Consider the following 15,963-nt stretch of genomic DNA (forward strand, 5'->3'; position numbering starts at 1 on the left):
GTTGGACTGCACCATTCCCTTATTAGACAGATAAGGCATGGTCTTATTAATAAAAATAAGCACACAGTTTTGCTCCTTCGTCAAAGTGTTAAAGACAGTATTATGAGGTACGAACTGTAAATTTTTCTATATATCTTCCTCTGGTCCTGTTCCTGATGAGTGCATCTTATTTCTATGAATATTCTGTAATATACTTTATAACAATAATGGAAATTCTTGGATGAAAAATACATAAAATAAGGAAAAGATTTTAGACTAGATTTAAAATTTGCTTTCCTACCTATCAGATATTTTATGTTATTGGGCCAATGATAAATGATTTTTGTTGCTGTATATTGAACTCCTTTCTAAGAGGCAGCCTTAATAAGGGTAACAAAAGTTATTTTTCCTCAAATACTGTAGCTGTGGACCTTGCTGTTCTTCTCAAAATGCGATAAATTATTTATGACAAATTTCATTAGCAAATACAAAATATTGTGACTGCACAGTTAAATGTATGGCTCCTTGAAAAGGATACCAACACAACATCCCTGGAAGAACACTTATTCTTACTGCTCACTTTGCACACTCAACACTTTCTAAGTGGCTAGTTACCCCAGAAAATTATCTCTTACGACATTTCTGAGTGGAAGTATGCAAAATATGTCAAGAGGCTGATATGTTTGTTTCCAAGATTAGAAATTATACGATGAGCAAAAGTAGATGAACATAATTGTTTGAGGCGCTCAATAATATGCTTTTCCAGTTCAAGTTCTTATCACATGTACACCAAAAAATTTGGAACATTCTACCTTACTTCTGCCTCCCGCTCATGTGTTACATCAATTACTGGTATGACTATTTGTTGTACAGAAATGGTTGTAGTATTTTTTTTTTAAATTTTAGTGAATGTTAAGTGGAATGTCAGTCATATATACAAGGAATAGGACAGGGCCCAAAATTGACTCCCTTTATGATTTTACTCCAGTCACTAAATTTTCTACCTTTCCAACACTGTCTGAATTATTCAGCACAAGCTTTTGCATTCTGTTTGTCAAGTACGACTCAAACCAACCGTGTGTAAAGCCATCAATTCCATAAAATGTGACTTTTTGTAAAAGAGTAACATGATCTACACAATCAAATTCCTTGGAACAGTCGCAAGAAATACCAAACTGTGATATTTAATTATTTAAAGCCTGTACTCTTTGATGGGTGAATGTATAAATAGCATTCTCAGTCAAGTACCCCTTCTGGAAACCAAGGTGCGATATACTTAAGCAAATTGTTTCTACGTAAGTGTGAGACTGCTCGAGTACAATACTTTTTTGAATATTTTGGAAAAATATGTCAGTAAGGACATTGAGTGAATGTTTAAGCCTTTCTTGACACCCTTCTTATGAATATATTTTAACCTGTGCCAGTGATGCATTATATATATACATCACTTATGACACTGCTTATTATGGGGAGCCAGAATGATGAAAATGGCAAAATTAACGTTTTATGGGTTTTTTCATTATAAAATTATTAGGAGTTTTTTGCTTACAACAAGTTTCACTCTTCTAAGTGTGTTTTTATCGTTTCAAAGTTGATGCGCCGTGCTGCGTAAATGGCCATAGTGAGTTGGTGTGTTATCTCTGACGGCACCACTTACAGTCTTTAGGCAGCGTTTCTTGGCGGAATTCGCCAGTGTTTTGTTTTCCAACATTGTAGGCCTTGATCTCAGTCACAGGTGAATGTTCATATCCGTAAACATAAATGGCATGCTGTGTTTGTTGACTTGTGAAGTTTGCTATGTGTTTATTGTTTGGTTCAGCAATTTTGCATATTTGACAAATTTTCATCATATCTGTGTTACGTATTTGGTTTGTGGATATAAATATGCCCCATTTCAGCAATGAGTGGAAGAACAAATCATTTTTTGTGTCGAAGGGAGATGTTGTTCTGTCTGCTTCACCAAACACTCCAAATCTGTGTGAGAAAATTTCTTCCAGCAAGAAACTTTTTGACAGCAAAGAAAAATTTGAAAATTATGAAAGTGACAGTAACGATGTGAATGAAATAATTAACATTTCCTTGCTGACTAATATTTTAAAACATAATGTATTATGTCAAGTTTGCAACGAAAGAGGACTCAAATTGAAAATAATTTCACACATTGGCTTGGCATGTAAAATGTTATTGAAGAGTGACAAATTTGGTGGAGAGGTTTCATTTTATAATTCTAATATTATTCCTCATAGTGTTAATAGTGGGAATAAGGTGTATGACATAAATGTTAGGCTGGTGTATGGCATGCGTTGGATAGGAAAGGGCAGTGCTACAGAGACAATGTCATGTGGAATTATGAACTTGCCAAAACCACCAACCAAGTTTAGATTATTGGTGGGATCTTCTGCTAAAGATGTTGCACAAGCAACAATGAAGAAAGCAGCTGAAGAGGCTGTGATTGATAATGGAAATTGTAGAGATTTAATCGCTGCTTTAGATGAATCATGGCAACTTAGAGGTAATTAGTCTTTAAATGGAGTCATGACAGCTACCAGTGGAGACAGCTGCAATGCTCTTGATGATGCTATTCTCTCCAAACGCTGTAGATGTAAGGGCAATACCAAGGAGGAACATAATGAAGGTTGTGAAGCAATTTTCATGGCACAAGTGGAGTGATGGAAGTAGAGGGAGTGAAAAGAATTTTTTACAGATCAGAGGAGTGGTATAATGTACGATATACTAACTATCTAGGGAATGGTGATCCTAAGGGGTACAAAACTGTGGAGGAACTCAAACCTTATTGCAATGAAATTCACATTAAAAAGAGGAATGTACTGGACATGTGCAGAAGTGCATAGGAGCTCGCTTGCGCAAACTAAAGCAGACATTAGCATCCCAGAAGCTTATTGATGGAAAGACCCTTGGAGGAAGAGGGAGATTGACAGATGAAACAATTGACAGATTGCAGAGGTATTATGGTTGGGGAATTAGGCAAAATACAGGAGGCACCTAGCATATGAGGAAAGCAGTATGGGCATTATTTTTTCATGTTGCATCAACAAATGAGCACCCACAACATGCAGTATGTTCCACAGGTGATGACTCATGGTGTAAGTACCAATCAGGGAAGGAATATGACCATAAAAACAGATTGCCAAATGCTGTAATTGATGTAATTAAGCCCATATTCAGAGATTCGTCACAGCCAAATTTATTGGAAGAGTGCCTACTTGGGAAAACATAAAATCCCAATGAAAGTGTGAACAACTTAATTTTGGATTAGGATTCCAAAAACAGTGTTTGTACAGATAAAAGCATTGCAATTTGGAGGGTATGATGCAGTTGCAACATACACAGCTGGAAACATAAAATGTGACGTGCTGGAAGGTTTAGGTTTCCAACCAGGGCACAACACCATTTCCACAATGCACCTAATTGATGAAGAAAGACTAAGAGTTGCAGCAAGAACAGACATAAGTCTGCAACATGCAGCAAATGGGAAGAAGAGACCTGTGAAAAGAAAACTAACACTAGTAACAGAAGAGGGTTCTGATGATCCGTCATATGGAGCAGGAGTGTATTAAAAAACTTTGGGAGCCATTTCCTGCAAGTTTCAAATTTTCATACTTAAGGAACATTTGCCCAAAAACTACTAACAGTAGTCAATCAAAATTATACATAATATTGTTTACTTCATTTCCTTTATTGTTACAACAAATTGTAAAAAAAATACTGTGTATTTAAGGAGTCATACAAGAAGAGATGCAATGTTTTAGAGAAAAAATTGGCAACATTTTTTTAAAAAAATTGTAAAACAAAAACCAATAAATATTTCTTAACATGACATTATAACTTTGTAGAGAAATACTCATTGAAAATATTGTCCAAATTTCAGAGTCATATGTCTAATGGTTTAAGAAAAAATGTTCATTGTATTTGCTGAAATTAACATTGAGGAAATAGAACATTCTGGCTCCCCTGTTGGAACAACTTTTCAGAATTCCTTTTGAAAGTCCATCAATACCACATTAATCCCAGTACTAGCTGAAGTCTTTGAGAGCATCATGTGTAAACAAATTTATGAGCACCTAGAACCAGACAAGATGTTAAGTACATCACAGTTTAGGTACGAAAGACAGATCATGCATGCATGCTGTAGAGCTCTTAGAGATATTTTATCAGCATTCGAGGACCGTGCTCATACACAGTTAACCTACTGTGATCTAAGTACAATCTTCAACTGTGTTGAGAACCATGTTTTGCTCTGCAAACTACAACACTATAGAATTTGTGGCAAAACTCTGAAACTAATGAAATCAGACCTCAATAAAAGAAAGCAGGCAGTGAGTTCAGGAGGTCAGTTATCAAACACACTTGAGGTTCAACATGGAGTGCCACAGGGACCAAAATTAGGTACCCTTCTATTCCTAATAGAAATAAATGACTTATTGGATAATACAGATGTAAAGACATACACAAACGCAGATGATACTGCTTTTCTGCCTGTAAATTATGTATCTGAAGACCTTGTCAAAAGAAGCAAATTGGTGAAACAGAGAGCAGCACCCTGGTTCAGTGCAAATGGTTACTATTAAATGTAAATAAGATGCAGAATATGTGGTTCAGTTTAGCCAAGACTGCAAAAATGAAGAACAAAATGTAACATCTTGAGACATTACAATTGATGACAAATTAATGTGGAGCTCCCTTGTAGAGGAAGTAACAGATTATCAAGAGCAATAAACTTGTAAAGTGACTATTGTCATGTGTCACATTCAAATATGTAAGTACAGCCTATTTTGCCTTTGTTCGATCTACTTTAAAATACAAATTAATATTCTGAAGAAATAGCAAAAAATAAATGAAATTTTTGTAATTCCGAAGAAGGTAACCATGTTAATGACAAGAACAATTGGTAAAACTCACTGCAAGTCTTCATTCACAAAGTATAAGATTTTAATTGCAGTTACTATACATATTCAAGAAAGTGTTAATTACATAATCACTGAACAACCAGATTTAAGTGTAACAAATCAAAAACATGATTATAATACAATGACAATTACTATTCTGCTCTTACCATGAAACAGACTAGCAAAAACAAAAAACAGTCATACCTATACAGCAATCCAAATATATAAAAAACTTTGTAAACACTGCACTGCTTCTTGCTGGCTAGCCCATTTTATTCTTTAGAAGAATTTTTAGAAATGTCAAATACAACAATGTAAATGTGTATTTTGTAATATTAATAAGTAAAGGTACTGACAAAGTTTACCGCATGTACAGATGCTGAACAACTAATAAAGAATATGAACCTAAACTTTCACTTCTTAGAAATTTTATAATTCAGTGAAGGATGTTTGTGCTGCTTCTAGTTGTTAAAAGTTTTGTGGAATGACAGTTTTTAATATATTTTCTTGCTTCTCAAAATGAACCACTTAATCATATTTTTGCTACTACACTTAGAAAGTAGTTGGTAAAAGTACTTGCAACTTGTGAATTATCAGTCACAACATTGTCATTTAACTTCTGGCTGTCCTGACTCTCATTTGACAATATCCCATACAGTTTTAATCTTATTATCAGCATGATTAATTTTAGTCAGGGCATTTTAATGACTTCTCTTAAAATAATATTGTAGTTTGCACCAAATGTCAGATCCTGACTTGTTCTGTCATTTTAGTTACCTATGACTGTTTGTAATTGACCTTCTGGATAACTTTTTAGGAAAACAAATTTCAAATAACAATATAAATTTACTATGTAATAAATTGAATTTGATTTTAGCACCTCTTTCTACATCTCCTTCATCCCACACCACCCCTTTTAGCTTATTCTTAAAACATTGTATTCTGTTCTCATTAATAGGCCTCTCTGCTTTGTACGAACCTGTCTCAGGGCTGTAAGGTGCTATACTGTTTATTTCCATTAATTGCGCATCATGATCAGATAGTCCATTAACCACTGGGTCCAGATTAATTGTTTCAGTACGAGCACTGTCTATAAAAATATCATCAATCAGTTTTCTACTATCTTCCTGCACATGAGTTGGAAAATTGACTAGTGAAATTATATCAAAACACCCACATAATGATTCTAGTTCACTCTTCCTGTCTGTATCGTTTAAGAAAACTACATTGAAATCTCCACAAACTACTAACAGTTTCTTCTTGCCTGACAAATAGCTCAATAATGCATCTAGATTTCTCATAAATAGCTGAAAGTTTTCTGGATTGGATCTGCAGACTGTTACAATTATCAGAGAAGTACTCTGCAGTAACAACCCACAAGCACATGCTTCTAGGTTCTGATTAATATAAAAAATATTTGTTTCAATATTTTTTTAACTTTGTGTCCAACTTTTACATAATTTCCAACTCCTCCATTTTCCATATTAATTCTACACAAAATGATGCTACTCTGTAATCCCTGATATTTAACTTCTCCATCCTTGTGGTTATCTGGTGTTCAGAGGGGCACAGACCATTTATCATTTCAGAAGTTTCCACAACTTCAAGGCTTACAAGAAAGTTCTTGCTTTACAACTCCCTCATGTTCCAATGACACAAATTTATTATATTTTTCTGGAAATTGTTACATAATGATCCTGTTTGCTCTAGTCTCCTTCAATATTGCCTGTCTGTAACCTGGCTCCACCCCAAAAAATGTGCCCCTATGACTCCAGTGATGACAGGGATTTTGTTTTGTCTGCTTGCAGCCCCCACCCCCAATTGCAGTTTCTGCAAGACACTCAGCTAATCTTTCATTCTCCCTCCTACTCAGGTGCAGACCATGATATGAGCATCCCAATCTCCCAGTTGCAGCAACAGACACAGATCTGATATGAGACTTTGTCTCAGTCAGAAGCAATCTGATCAGCTCTCGTTAAAAAGGCTGTTAGTGCTCTACATCAAAATTTCTGCACAATGCCACATGTTCACTGTCCCTTCTTGCAGATATCATTCAAATATACAACATATACATGTACTGAAGTGATAATCTCACCTCTTGTTAATTTATTTTCTGCTTCTGTAGAATCGACAACAACTTCTTGCTTTATTTCTGATGGTTGTGTAAGTGCCCTTGCATCAGAAGATGAAAATTTGACAGTTGTTGAACCTGGAAAATTATTGAAAAAAAAAAAATGCTATAAAGAAAAAGAATAAATTTTACAGAGTACAAATGCCAAAAGCAAATCAAACCACTGTTCCAAAACACTTTAAACCATTATGAACTCCCGCTCCATTACTGTAACATACTGTATAACAAGAATTATAATTATTATCGGGTCATTCCATGCCAAGTGGTCTGGAGGCTCCCACATGACTCTCATGGATTTTGATGAAATTTTGTATGTTCTCAATGAACACTGGTAAAGTTTCAGTTTCAGAAATTCAATACTTTCAGAGATCAGTCACTTGTTTAAGACCACAGCACAGCTTCCAATAGTGCATCCTTGAATTTTCAGCAACTTTGAGATATCTCTGTAAGTATTTGCATGAAAGAAACAAAACTTGGCCATCTTATACAACTTTTAGAACTCTTTAAAGTAAAATATTAAGAAAAGGATTTCTGAGCAATTTTCATACAGATAATTTGAACCAAAGTTGGGTGAAAAAACTCACCAACACAAGGTCTTAGAATATAAAATTTAATTCTCCTGTTGCTTTCCATTATATCACAAATCTAGGGTAAAGTTGACGATTTTTCAAAAAGTGCTAAAAATGGGTATTTTTAGTCAAATTTTTCAAAAAAGTGTTTCTCCAAGCTCTTCTAAACTATGGTCATTAGAAAGAGCATATTCTAAACTATCTAGAAAAGTGGATTTGGTTTTGCAATGCAAGCATATAAGGCCCGAAAAAGTAGCATCATCAAAGAGGCGCACTGGAAGTTTGAACACATTTTTCTGGCGCTCAAATTATACCTGAAATCTTTTATTATGCCTAATAAATGTTTATTAGTGCCTTGAATAATTGCTCAGATACTTACAGAGATATCTCATCTCAAAGTTGCTGAAAATTCAAGGATGCACTATTGAAAGCTGTGCTATGGTTTCAAACAAGTGACTATATCTCTGCAAGTATTGAATTTCTGAAAATGAAGCTTTACCAGTGTTCATTGAGAACATGTGTGAATGTTCATACAAAATTTCATCAAAATCCATGATGGTCATGTGGGAACATTTCTCGATATTAGACCACTTGGCACGGAATGGCCCTATCATGAAATCTCATTCATTCATTTCACCAACATGCAACCAAACTCAGGTTAAGTGGAGCATTCGACATAGCGCATCAGTTTTGACTGATAACATAATGATGTTAAGGCATATGACATCATATTTTGATGGTGTATTTGAAAGTTGGCTTTTGAAGTAGGTGTTATTTGATGTGGCATTCCCTTTTGGTAAATTTCCATTTCTGGAAAACTGATGGGCACAATATATCTGTAATTTGCATTTGGAGATTTCTGTGTTATTGCCATGGATTCTACTTTACAATATTGTAGCTGCATGTTGAACTAGGAAATACATGACAATATGATACCATTTTTGCAAAAGTATGGGACACTGTCCAGTATGCTGACCTGGCAAGACTGAAAGACCACCAGAAGAACAGACTTTGATGACAGCTGCTATGTGGAACTGCTGCAACCTGCAAGCGCTGCCACAAGAACACGCCTGTCATCGCACCTATCAGCACTCACAGTGACCCCCTAAAACCAGCAGCTCAGCACCTCAGTAGTCAGTCATGATTTCTTGCACCGTTATATTGATATCGCTTTACATCATTGTCTATGTTCACTAAACCTCAGCCTTCAGTCTTAGTTTATTTGTTGGACTTATTACTATCCCATGCCTTCTCCACTGCTTGTTGTTCCCTAGTTGATTTTTTCCGCCTGTTTACTCTTGGCAACTGGGTGTGATGCCCTTGGCTGGTCGGCCTGTTGTTCTGGTTTTTAAGTCGTTCCCGGTCTTGTTGAATTCAGGACACAGAAACTGTTGACGAGGTAAACATTTAGCAGTGTCCCATTGATTCCAAGCTTGTAAAACTCGTGGAGCAGCAACAGCAACAGGGCGAAACAGGTCAAAACCCTCGTGGGTGCCAGCTACTGTGCTTGCCACCCATGGGCGAAGCCTTACAACAGTTCACACTCTGAGGAGGTTGGAGTGCCCTTATTTAAATCATCTCCACCTGCACCAACAGACTGCACCACTATCAGATCTATAACACCCACCCTTGCCGATCCTCTACCCTCCTAGGTACAATTTTCACTCCAGTGTACCACAAGCGGTTCCCACGGATGCAGGCATGGGGGTGGAGTCCTCACTGTGGCCTCCACCCCCATGGCCATCATCAGCCCTACCATCTTGCCCCAGTGTGTTGCCTGACAACCAGGCTTCTTCCTTCCCAAGCTGCATGCTGGGCACTTCCACCCCTATGTGCCCATTTCAGGGGAGAGGGAACCAGTATCACAGCCCAGTGAGTTTCAAAGCCCGGTGGAATGCACGGACCTTGATGACAGCCACTAGGCAGCAATGCAGCAATCTGTGAGTGCTGCTGCCAGTGCCGACGTGAAGATACTCCTGTCGTGCTAGCCTATCAATACTCGCGGTGGCTTTTTAAAGGCAGCAGTCCAGCACCTCAGCAGTCAGTCATGATTTCTCTGTGCTATTGTGCTGATACAGCTATACGTCTTGGTTCGAAATTCACTATGGCTCTAGTTTCAATTTTAGTTTACTCGCTGGACTTATTACTCTATCATGTTGTCTCCGTTGTTTGTTGTTTGTCGTTTGTCAGTTGCTGTCATCCACCTATTTACGCCCATGCAACTTGCTGTGAAGAACTTATCTGGTTGGACTGTTGTACAGGTTGAGTCATTCCCAGTCTTGTTGGATTCTGGTCACAGTACAATGACCAAATATCAAACTACAGTAAACCTATGACAATGGTACAATCACAGGAGGTTGGAGCCTTTCAAAGATTGATGAATCAACTTTTGTTAATGTTGAATATGGGAAGCGTAAAGGAGTTGTGTGTAATTGGATGTGGGAACCTGCTTTTTAGGTGGTGGGAATCTGTAGTGGTTTATAAACTCACACTAAAAGTCACTGGTATGAGTTTCAGATCATTTTGCTTCTCATTGGGAAGTTGTGAACCACAGAACTTAATTTACAGAAGGAAAGGGTTGTACGAAAACTATGGAAGGTCATTGGGGTGCCATGAAATAATTAAACTTATAGGTCAGCACTACAGTCCTTGTAGAGCTATGGTCTCTTTTGTCACCTGCCTACATTCTCACCATCCTTCTTTGTATCTTCAAGCAATCTTTTCTTCAAATTCACTGGAACATGTAAATGCTCCCTGTGCAGCATTGAAGGTGCCTTCGATACGTATGTGTCTCTTGGGAACCAAAATTATTGTAAGGAGGGTCAAAAGATACTCTTCTGACCTGCAAGGTTGTTTGGATTAATACTACTGACAGAGGAGATTTACTGTCTATTTTAATTCTTTTTAAAATTTACAAGAAAAATGCATAAACTGAATTCGCAAGTTGAAGCACGGCAGGCATGGGGGGGAGGGGGGAGGGGGGGAGGGGGGAGGGGGGGGGGAACTATTTGTAGTAGGTAAGTCTGTTTTAATAAGAATTTTTGGCGAGGGGATGTAGTTTTCATTTGGAAGAACAGTGGGAGTCTTGTGCATTTAAGTCTTTTGCGTTTGTTATGATTTATTTCAAATAAAGTATTCCTTCATTTTTTGTATAACTTAACTTAAGTCTACACAATAGGTATTACAGGAAACTAGATATTTGTTGGTGAGGAGGATGGGTTTTGATATTTTAGTGATTTTTTTGGGGGAGGGGGGATTATGGATGCTTGGTTGGGGTGATTAGATAGGCTACGTATTTAATTTTTTTTTTTTTGTGTGTGTTTTGGTTTGCATATTAAATAGTGTTTTATTTTCGATTTTTATTTTGAGTAAGTCTTGATTAATTTTTTATGATGATGTTTCTGAAAGGTATGTTAGCTATGAAATGTATTTATTCAGTTCTTAGGATTTTGTGAGAAACAGGACTGATGGGTATCATATGGTTCATTGCATCCATATAGGTTAACTGAAGTTTATGATATCAGCTCTATGTTCAAATAGATTTGCCCCCTCCCCACCCCCCCCCCCCAAAAAAAAAAAAAAAAAAAAAGAACGAAAGAAAGAAAAACCGTCTCCTTATACTGCTGTTTTGAGATTTGTGAGTATTGTGGAGTTCAGTTTAGTTATAAGTGTTAATTAACACAATGATACCAGTTTTACATAAGAACTGGACATTTTGTTAACATCGTAGTTTCATGGTTGGTTGCTGTCATGCACTCAATTGTAGCTACATATTTTAAGTGAAGATAATGATACTAGCATTATGTCAAAACTGGTTTGCTATTTTGAAGATACCACCATTTTGTGGTTGGCTTGTTTAGCTACATAGGTTCACTTAACATAATGATACAAATTTTAAATATGAATTAGCTATAATTTTACAGATATTGTGTTTCATGGTTGCTGGATGTTATCAAGTTGAATTTACCTATAATGATTTAGTGACTACAACAATAACAATTTTGCAACTGAATTGGCTTTTTTTGGTTACGCTGTTTTTTGGTATCCAGTAGGCTAGTTAAAAAAAAAAAAAAAAAAAAAAAGAAAAAGAAAAAAACAGTTGGCTCTCAGCACTATGGGACTTAACATCTGAGGTCATCAGTCCCCTAGAACTTAGAACTACTTAAACAAAACTAACCTAAGAACATCACACACATCCATGCCCGAGGCAGGATTCGAACTTGCGACCGTAGTGGTCGCACAGTTCCAGACTGAAGCACCTAGAACCGCTCGGCCACACCGGCTGGCAAACAATACCAATTATATGGCGTATTCCGCATGTTTTATTTAATGTGAGGTTCATGGTTAAAAACTAGGATGTAGTTTACACATGATTGGTGGATCTCATTGGTTCGCCCTCACCCATAAACCTCAACTTCTCACGATATGCAACTAACTATTATGACATAAAATCACTGGAAAAAATATACCCATTGCATTGTCTTTTGTAAATTATTAGCAGAGGCTGAGGGTGGAACATGCAGAATCTCTGTTTCTGCCTACTACTGTCATCCTAAATGGAACAAATGATAGTGGTTAATGTTCCTATTAACACTGAATTGGGGATCGGATGGAAACCATTCTGATGTTTCCGAAATTAATCTGCAGAAGCCACAGATACGGTATTTGCATTCAGCAGAGACGCTGTATGTGTATTCAGCAAGTGAGGGCTCAACCACAAGAAACTACACCGTGAACCATAAATATAAGTGGGTGAAGAGGTTTCTCATCACCCTCATACAAGTTTTCTGTGGCTGGAACCCAGTTTTCCTGAATGCAAATCAAGTGTCTTACTTAATCTGTATACTATAATAATATAATCTATGGGTATACTGCTTACTGCTAGCCGTGATTGTGGCAGCCATATGTAACATAACAAATTAAAATGGAAATCTGTACTTTGGTAAAACCAGTTGTTTCCTCCCTTATGCTAAATAGCTGTTGTGTAACACTTGCTGATAGCTAGTATTTACCTGATTACATTGGTATTTATCTAAGTAGTTAGGATACATACACCTGCAACAACATGCGCGTTTTTAATACACACTAATGCTGTGTGATGAAACTTTACAACAACCATCAATTTCCATGCAGCTAACGGGAATTTCAAAGCCTTGAATCTATATTGTCAGGTACTTCAGGGCGCAAATCTAGAATTATAAAATTTTTACTTATGGATGGTTGTAGTTGCATACCTACAACAAATTAGTAAACACATTGTAAACGACATGTATTGAACGTTGCATTCAATGGAAATAAACCAGGTGAATGTTCACAACAAAAAGCAACGGCTATGCAAGTCGACTTACAAAAATAAACGTTTACACAAATAATTAGGAGGCACACAAATGGATGCTACGTCAAACATCCACGTTCCGCACTAATCTCCCTAGAGCTGAGAAGTTGTGCAATAACATTAGTTACTAAGAAAGATGTAGCAACGAAACTAACAACAGAATCACTGCTTCAATATGGCAAATACACTACTTAGTTTATGTTTCTTGTCATCAAATGTAAATTAACAATTCGTTCTGAAAAAGTACAATAATTACTAACATACTATCATAATTATTACTAACCTGCTATGGGCAAAAATTGTCTTTTACTAACCCATTTATGGGTACCAAATGAGATTCGGCAGAAACTTTTGCATATTGCAGACAATGCCATTACGTAATAATCAACATGAAAACCTCAAGGAGTATATATTTAGTTAAAACTCCTCCGTACAACTATTCGTGCACTACACTGTGGCCCATGCTTTGTTTTGTAAACATTTCAGACCAAAGATTAAAGGCCCCTCAACGTGCAACAATTTGTCTGTGCACATTCAGCTGCGCAAACAGATCATTGCACATGAATAGAAGATTTGCGCAGGTTTCAGATGTGCGCATAGCTGGAAGATGGAGTTCGAGGTTTGAGCGAAATAGCTGAAACCTGTGGGTACGAATCGCAGTTTGTGTGCAGATTGAATATTAAAATGGCAGATAAACGCTAGTGTTCTAGACAGCTCATTGTAGAATGTCGAAATGCATAGGAATCACGCATGTTTGTGGAAAATGAAAAGTAGGGACTATAGCGACAGGGATAAGAAGGTAGCTGCTTATAATTCTTTAACAGATAAATTACGAGCGGCTGACCCAACGGCAAACAATGAAATAATAATAATAAAATAATAATAAAAAAATTGTCGCAGACCGTTTACCGCAAAGAGCCTAACAAAGTAACGAAATGTATTTGATCTGGTGCCGGGGAATTACTAGCATAATTTCACTGAGTATTGTCCTGTGCCATAATCCAAGATTAGATGTGACAGCGTAGCAAAGAAAAGTAGGTCCTATCTGTGGTAAAGAAGAGTGCCTTTAGAATATTGTGTTATGCTGATAATGGAATGTCTTGGGACAGTGCCTTCAAGAACATTATTATTATTGCACGTCTTTTCCTTACGGTGATTTACAGAATTCAGAATCACAGTATTACGAAGAAAACCTTCCAGATACACTAAGAATTTTATTTTCTGGGGCAAAAGTTGCTCGTAGACTTCAGGCAGGAAACTGAAATTCTCGAGTTAAAACTAAATGAACTATATAGCTCACTGGCCACGTATATAACTTCTAAGAATACACTGTGTATCAAACAAGTCTAAAACTATAAAAATATGATCTGTACCTTGTCAAAATTGAGTACAGTACTTTAATTGCCTACATAAAATCATCCTTAAGGACAGCACAAATAGTTCACGTATTTTGGGGACGATTTCACTTAATGCTTGTCTGGAAATTGCAGTAGTAAATTTTAGATCCTTGCAGCTTCTGTTACCAGGAATCTTAACATCACCGACAGCGAAACTTGCAGCGAAACTGGTCTCCTCATGCAAGGCTTTTTTAACGTATTATACTTGGAGTTATGAGTGTCAGAAGATAAATTATAGATCTCTAAATCCTTCCTCAAACAGTTACACCAGTCGTTGAGACCGCCCAGCAGCCTGTGAAATAAATTTATATGCGAAAAATGCCTTTGCTTAAGCAGCCAATATATAAGCCAGTTCGATCTGCCTTTCTGTTTCTGGAATTTTGTCTTTTGCAACATAAGTTCCGAACACAGACCTTAATAGAATTTACTCCATTTCTGAGTCAATGAAACAAACTTCGATCTTACTGTATGAGAGTGTAGTCGCTTGCCAATGAAATTTCTTTTGTACACTGACAGATGGCGGGCGAGCCGTAGATTTGAACTTTTGTCGTACAAACATACCATGTTTGCAGTGAGTTATTGCATGCACAGGCATTTGTTAGAATATCAGCATGTTGCACAGGCCTTAAAAAATACAAAAATGAAGTGCCATACTGCCATGGAGGTCAAAATATCCCCGTTTTTACCCCTATGCCAACTGCAACCTTTTTTGCTTCCAACATAACATCATTTAGTCACCATAAATTTAAAAAATGACGGTTATAGCAAGGTAACATTTAACCTTTATCAGACACACTGTATGGAGGAGACATTAATAAATGTATCTTCAGAATACTATTGCGACACATAGTGCATGAGCGATCTATATCTACATGTGAACCACCGTGCAGTCCATGGTACGTCCCATTGTACCAGTTTTGTTAGGGTTTCTTCCCACTCCATTAACATGTGGACCATGGGAAGAATATACCGTAAATGCTTCTGTGAGTGCTGTCATTAATCCAATCTTCTCCTCACGATCTCTGTTTGAGCGATATGAGAGCGATATATTCCTAGAGTCATCGTTTTAGGTTGGTTCTTGAAATTTTGTAAGTACTTTGCTCAGAATAGTTTGCGTCTATCTTCAAGATCCTGCCAGTTCAGTTTTTTCGGCATCTCTGTGACACTCTCCTATGGGTTAGACAAACCTGTGAACATTCTTGCTGCCCTTCTACGTATATGTTCAATATCCCTTATTAGTACTATCTGTTAGAGATCCCAGGCACTTGAGCAATATTCTGGGATGGGTCATATGAGTTATTTGTAAGCGATCTTCTTTGTAAAAATGATTGCGTTTCTCTAGCATTGTACCAATAAACTGAAGTCTGCTACCTGCGTGAACTTCAAATGAGCCCATGTGATAGTTTCATTAAATGTCCCTAGTCAGGTGCTTGTATGAGTTTATTGCTTCCAACAGTGACTCCCTGATTATCTTCATAAGGTATTATGTTTTTCTCATTTTATAAAGTGCATAGTTTTATATTTCTGAACATTTAAAGCAAACTGCCAATCTTTGTATCACTTTGAAATCTTATCAAGTTCTGACTGAATATTTGTGCAGATTCGTTCAGACTGTATTTTATTGTACATAGCTACAACATCTGCA

At 36.8% G+C, this 15,963-nt stretch overlaps 1 protein-coding gene across 1 annotated transcript in view; it reads right to left on the reverse strand.

Annotated features, from left to right (window-relative positions):
• Positions 1-13,429, reverse strand: part of LOC126253110 (39S ribosomal protein L21, mitochondrial) — a 41,179-nt gene extending 27,750 nt beyond the window's left edge. The window contains exons 1-2 of the mRNA XM_049954221.1: positions 13,205-13,429; positions 6,982-7,095 (exon numbers count right to left, since the gene is read on the reverse strand). Coding sequence (XP_049810178.1) covers positions 6,982-7,095; positions 13,205-13,295 — 205 coding nt within the window. The 5' untranslated portion in view covers positions 13,296-13,429. The remainder of the gene's footprint in view (positions 1-6,981; positions 7,096-13,204) is intronic.
• Positions 13,430-15,963: the final 2,534 nt, after the last annotated feature.

The sequence above is a fragment of the Schistocerca nitens genome, chromosome 4 (genome assembly GCF_023898315.1).
Source record: "Schistocerca nitens isolate TAMUIC-IGC-003100 chromosome 4, iqSchNite1.1, whole genome shotgun sequence".
NCBI classification, from domain to species: Eukaryota; Metazoa; Arthropoda; class Insecta; order Orthoptera; family Acrididae; genus Schistocerca; species Schistocerca nitens.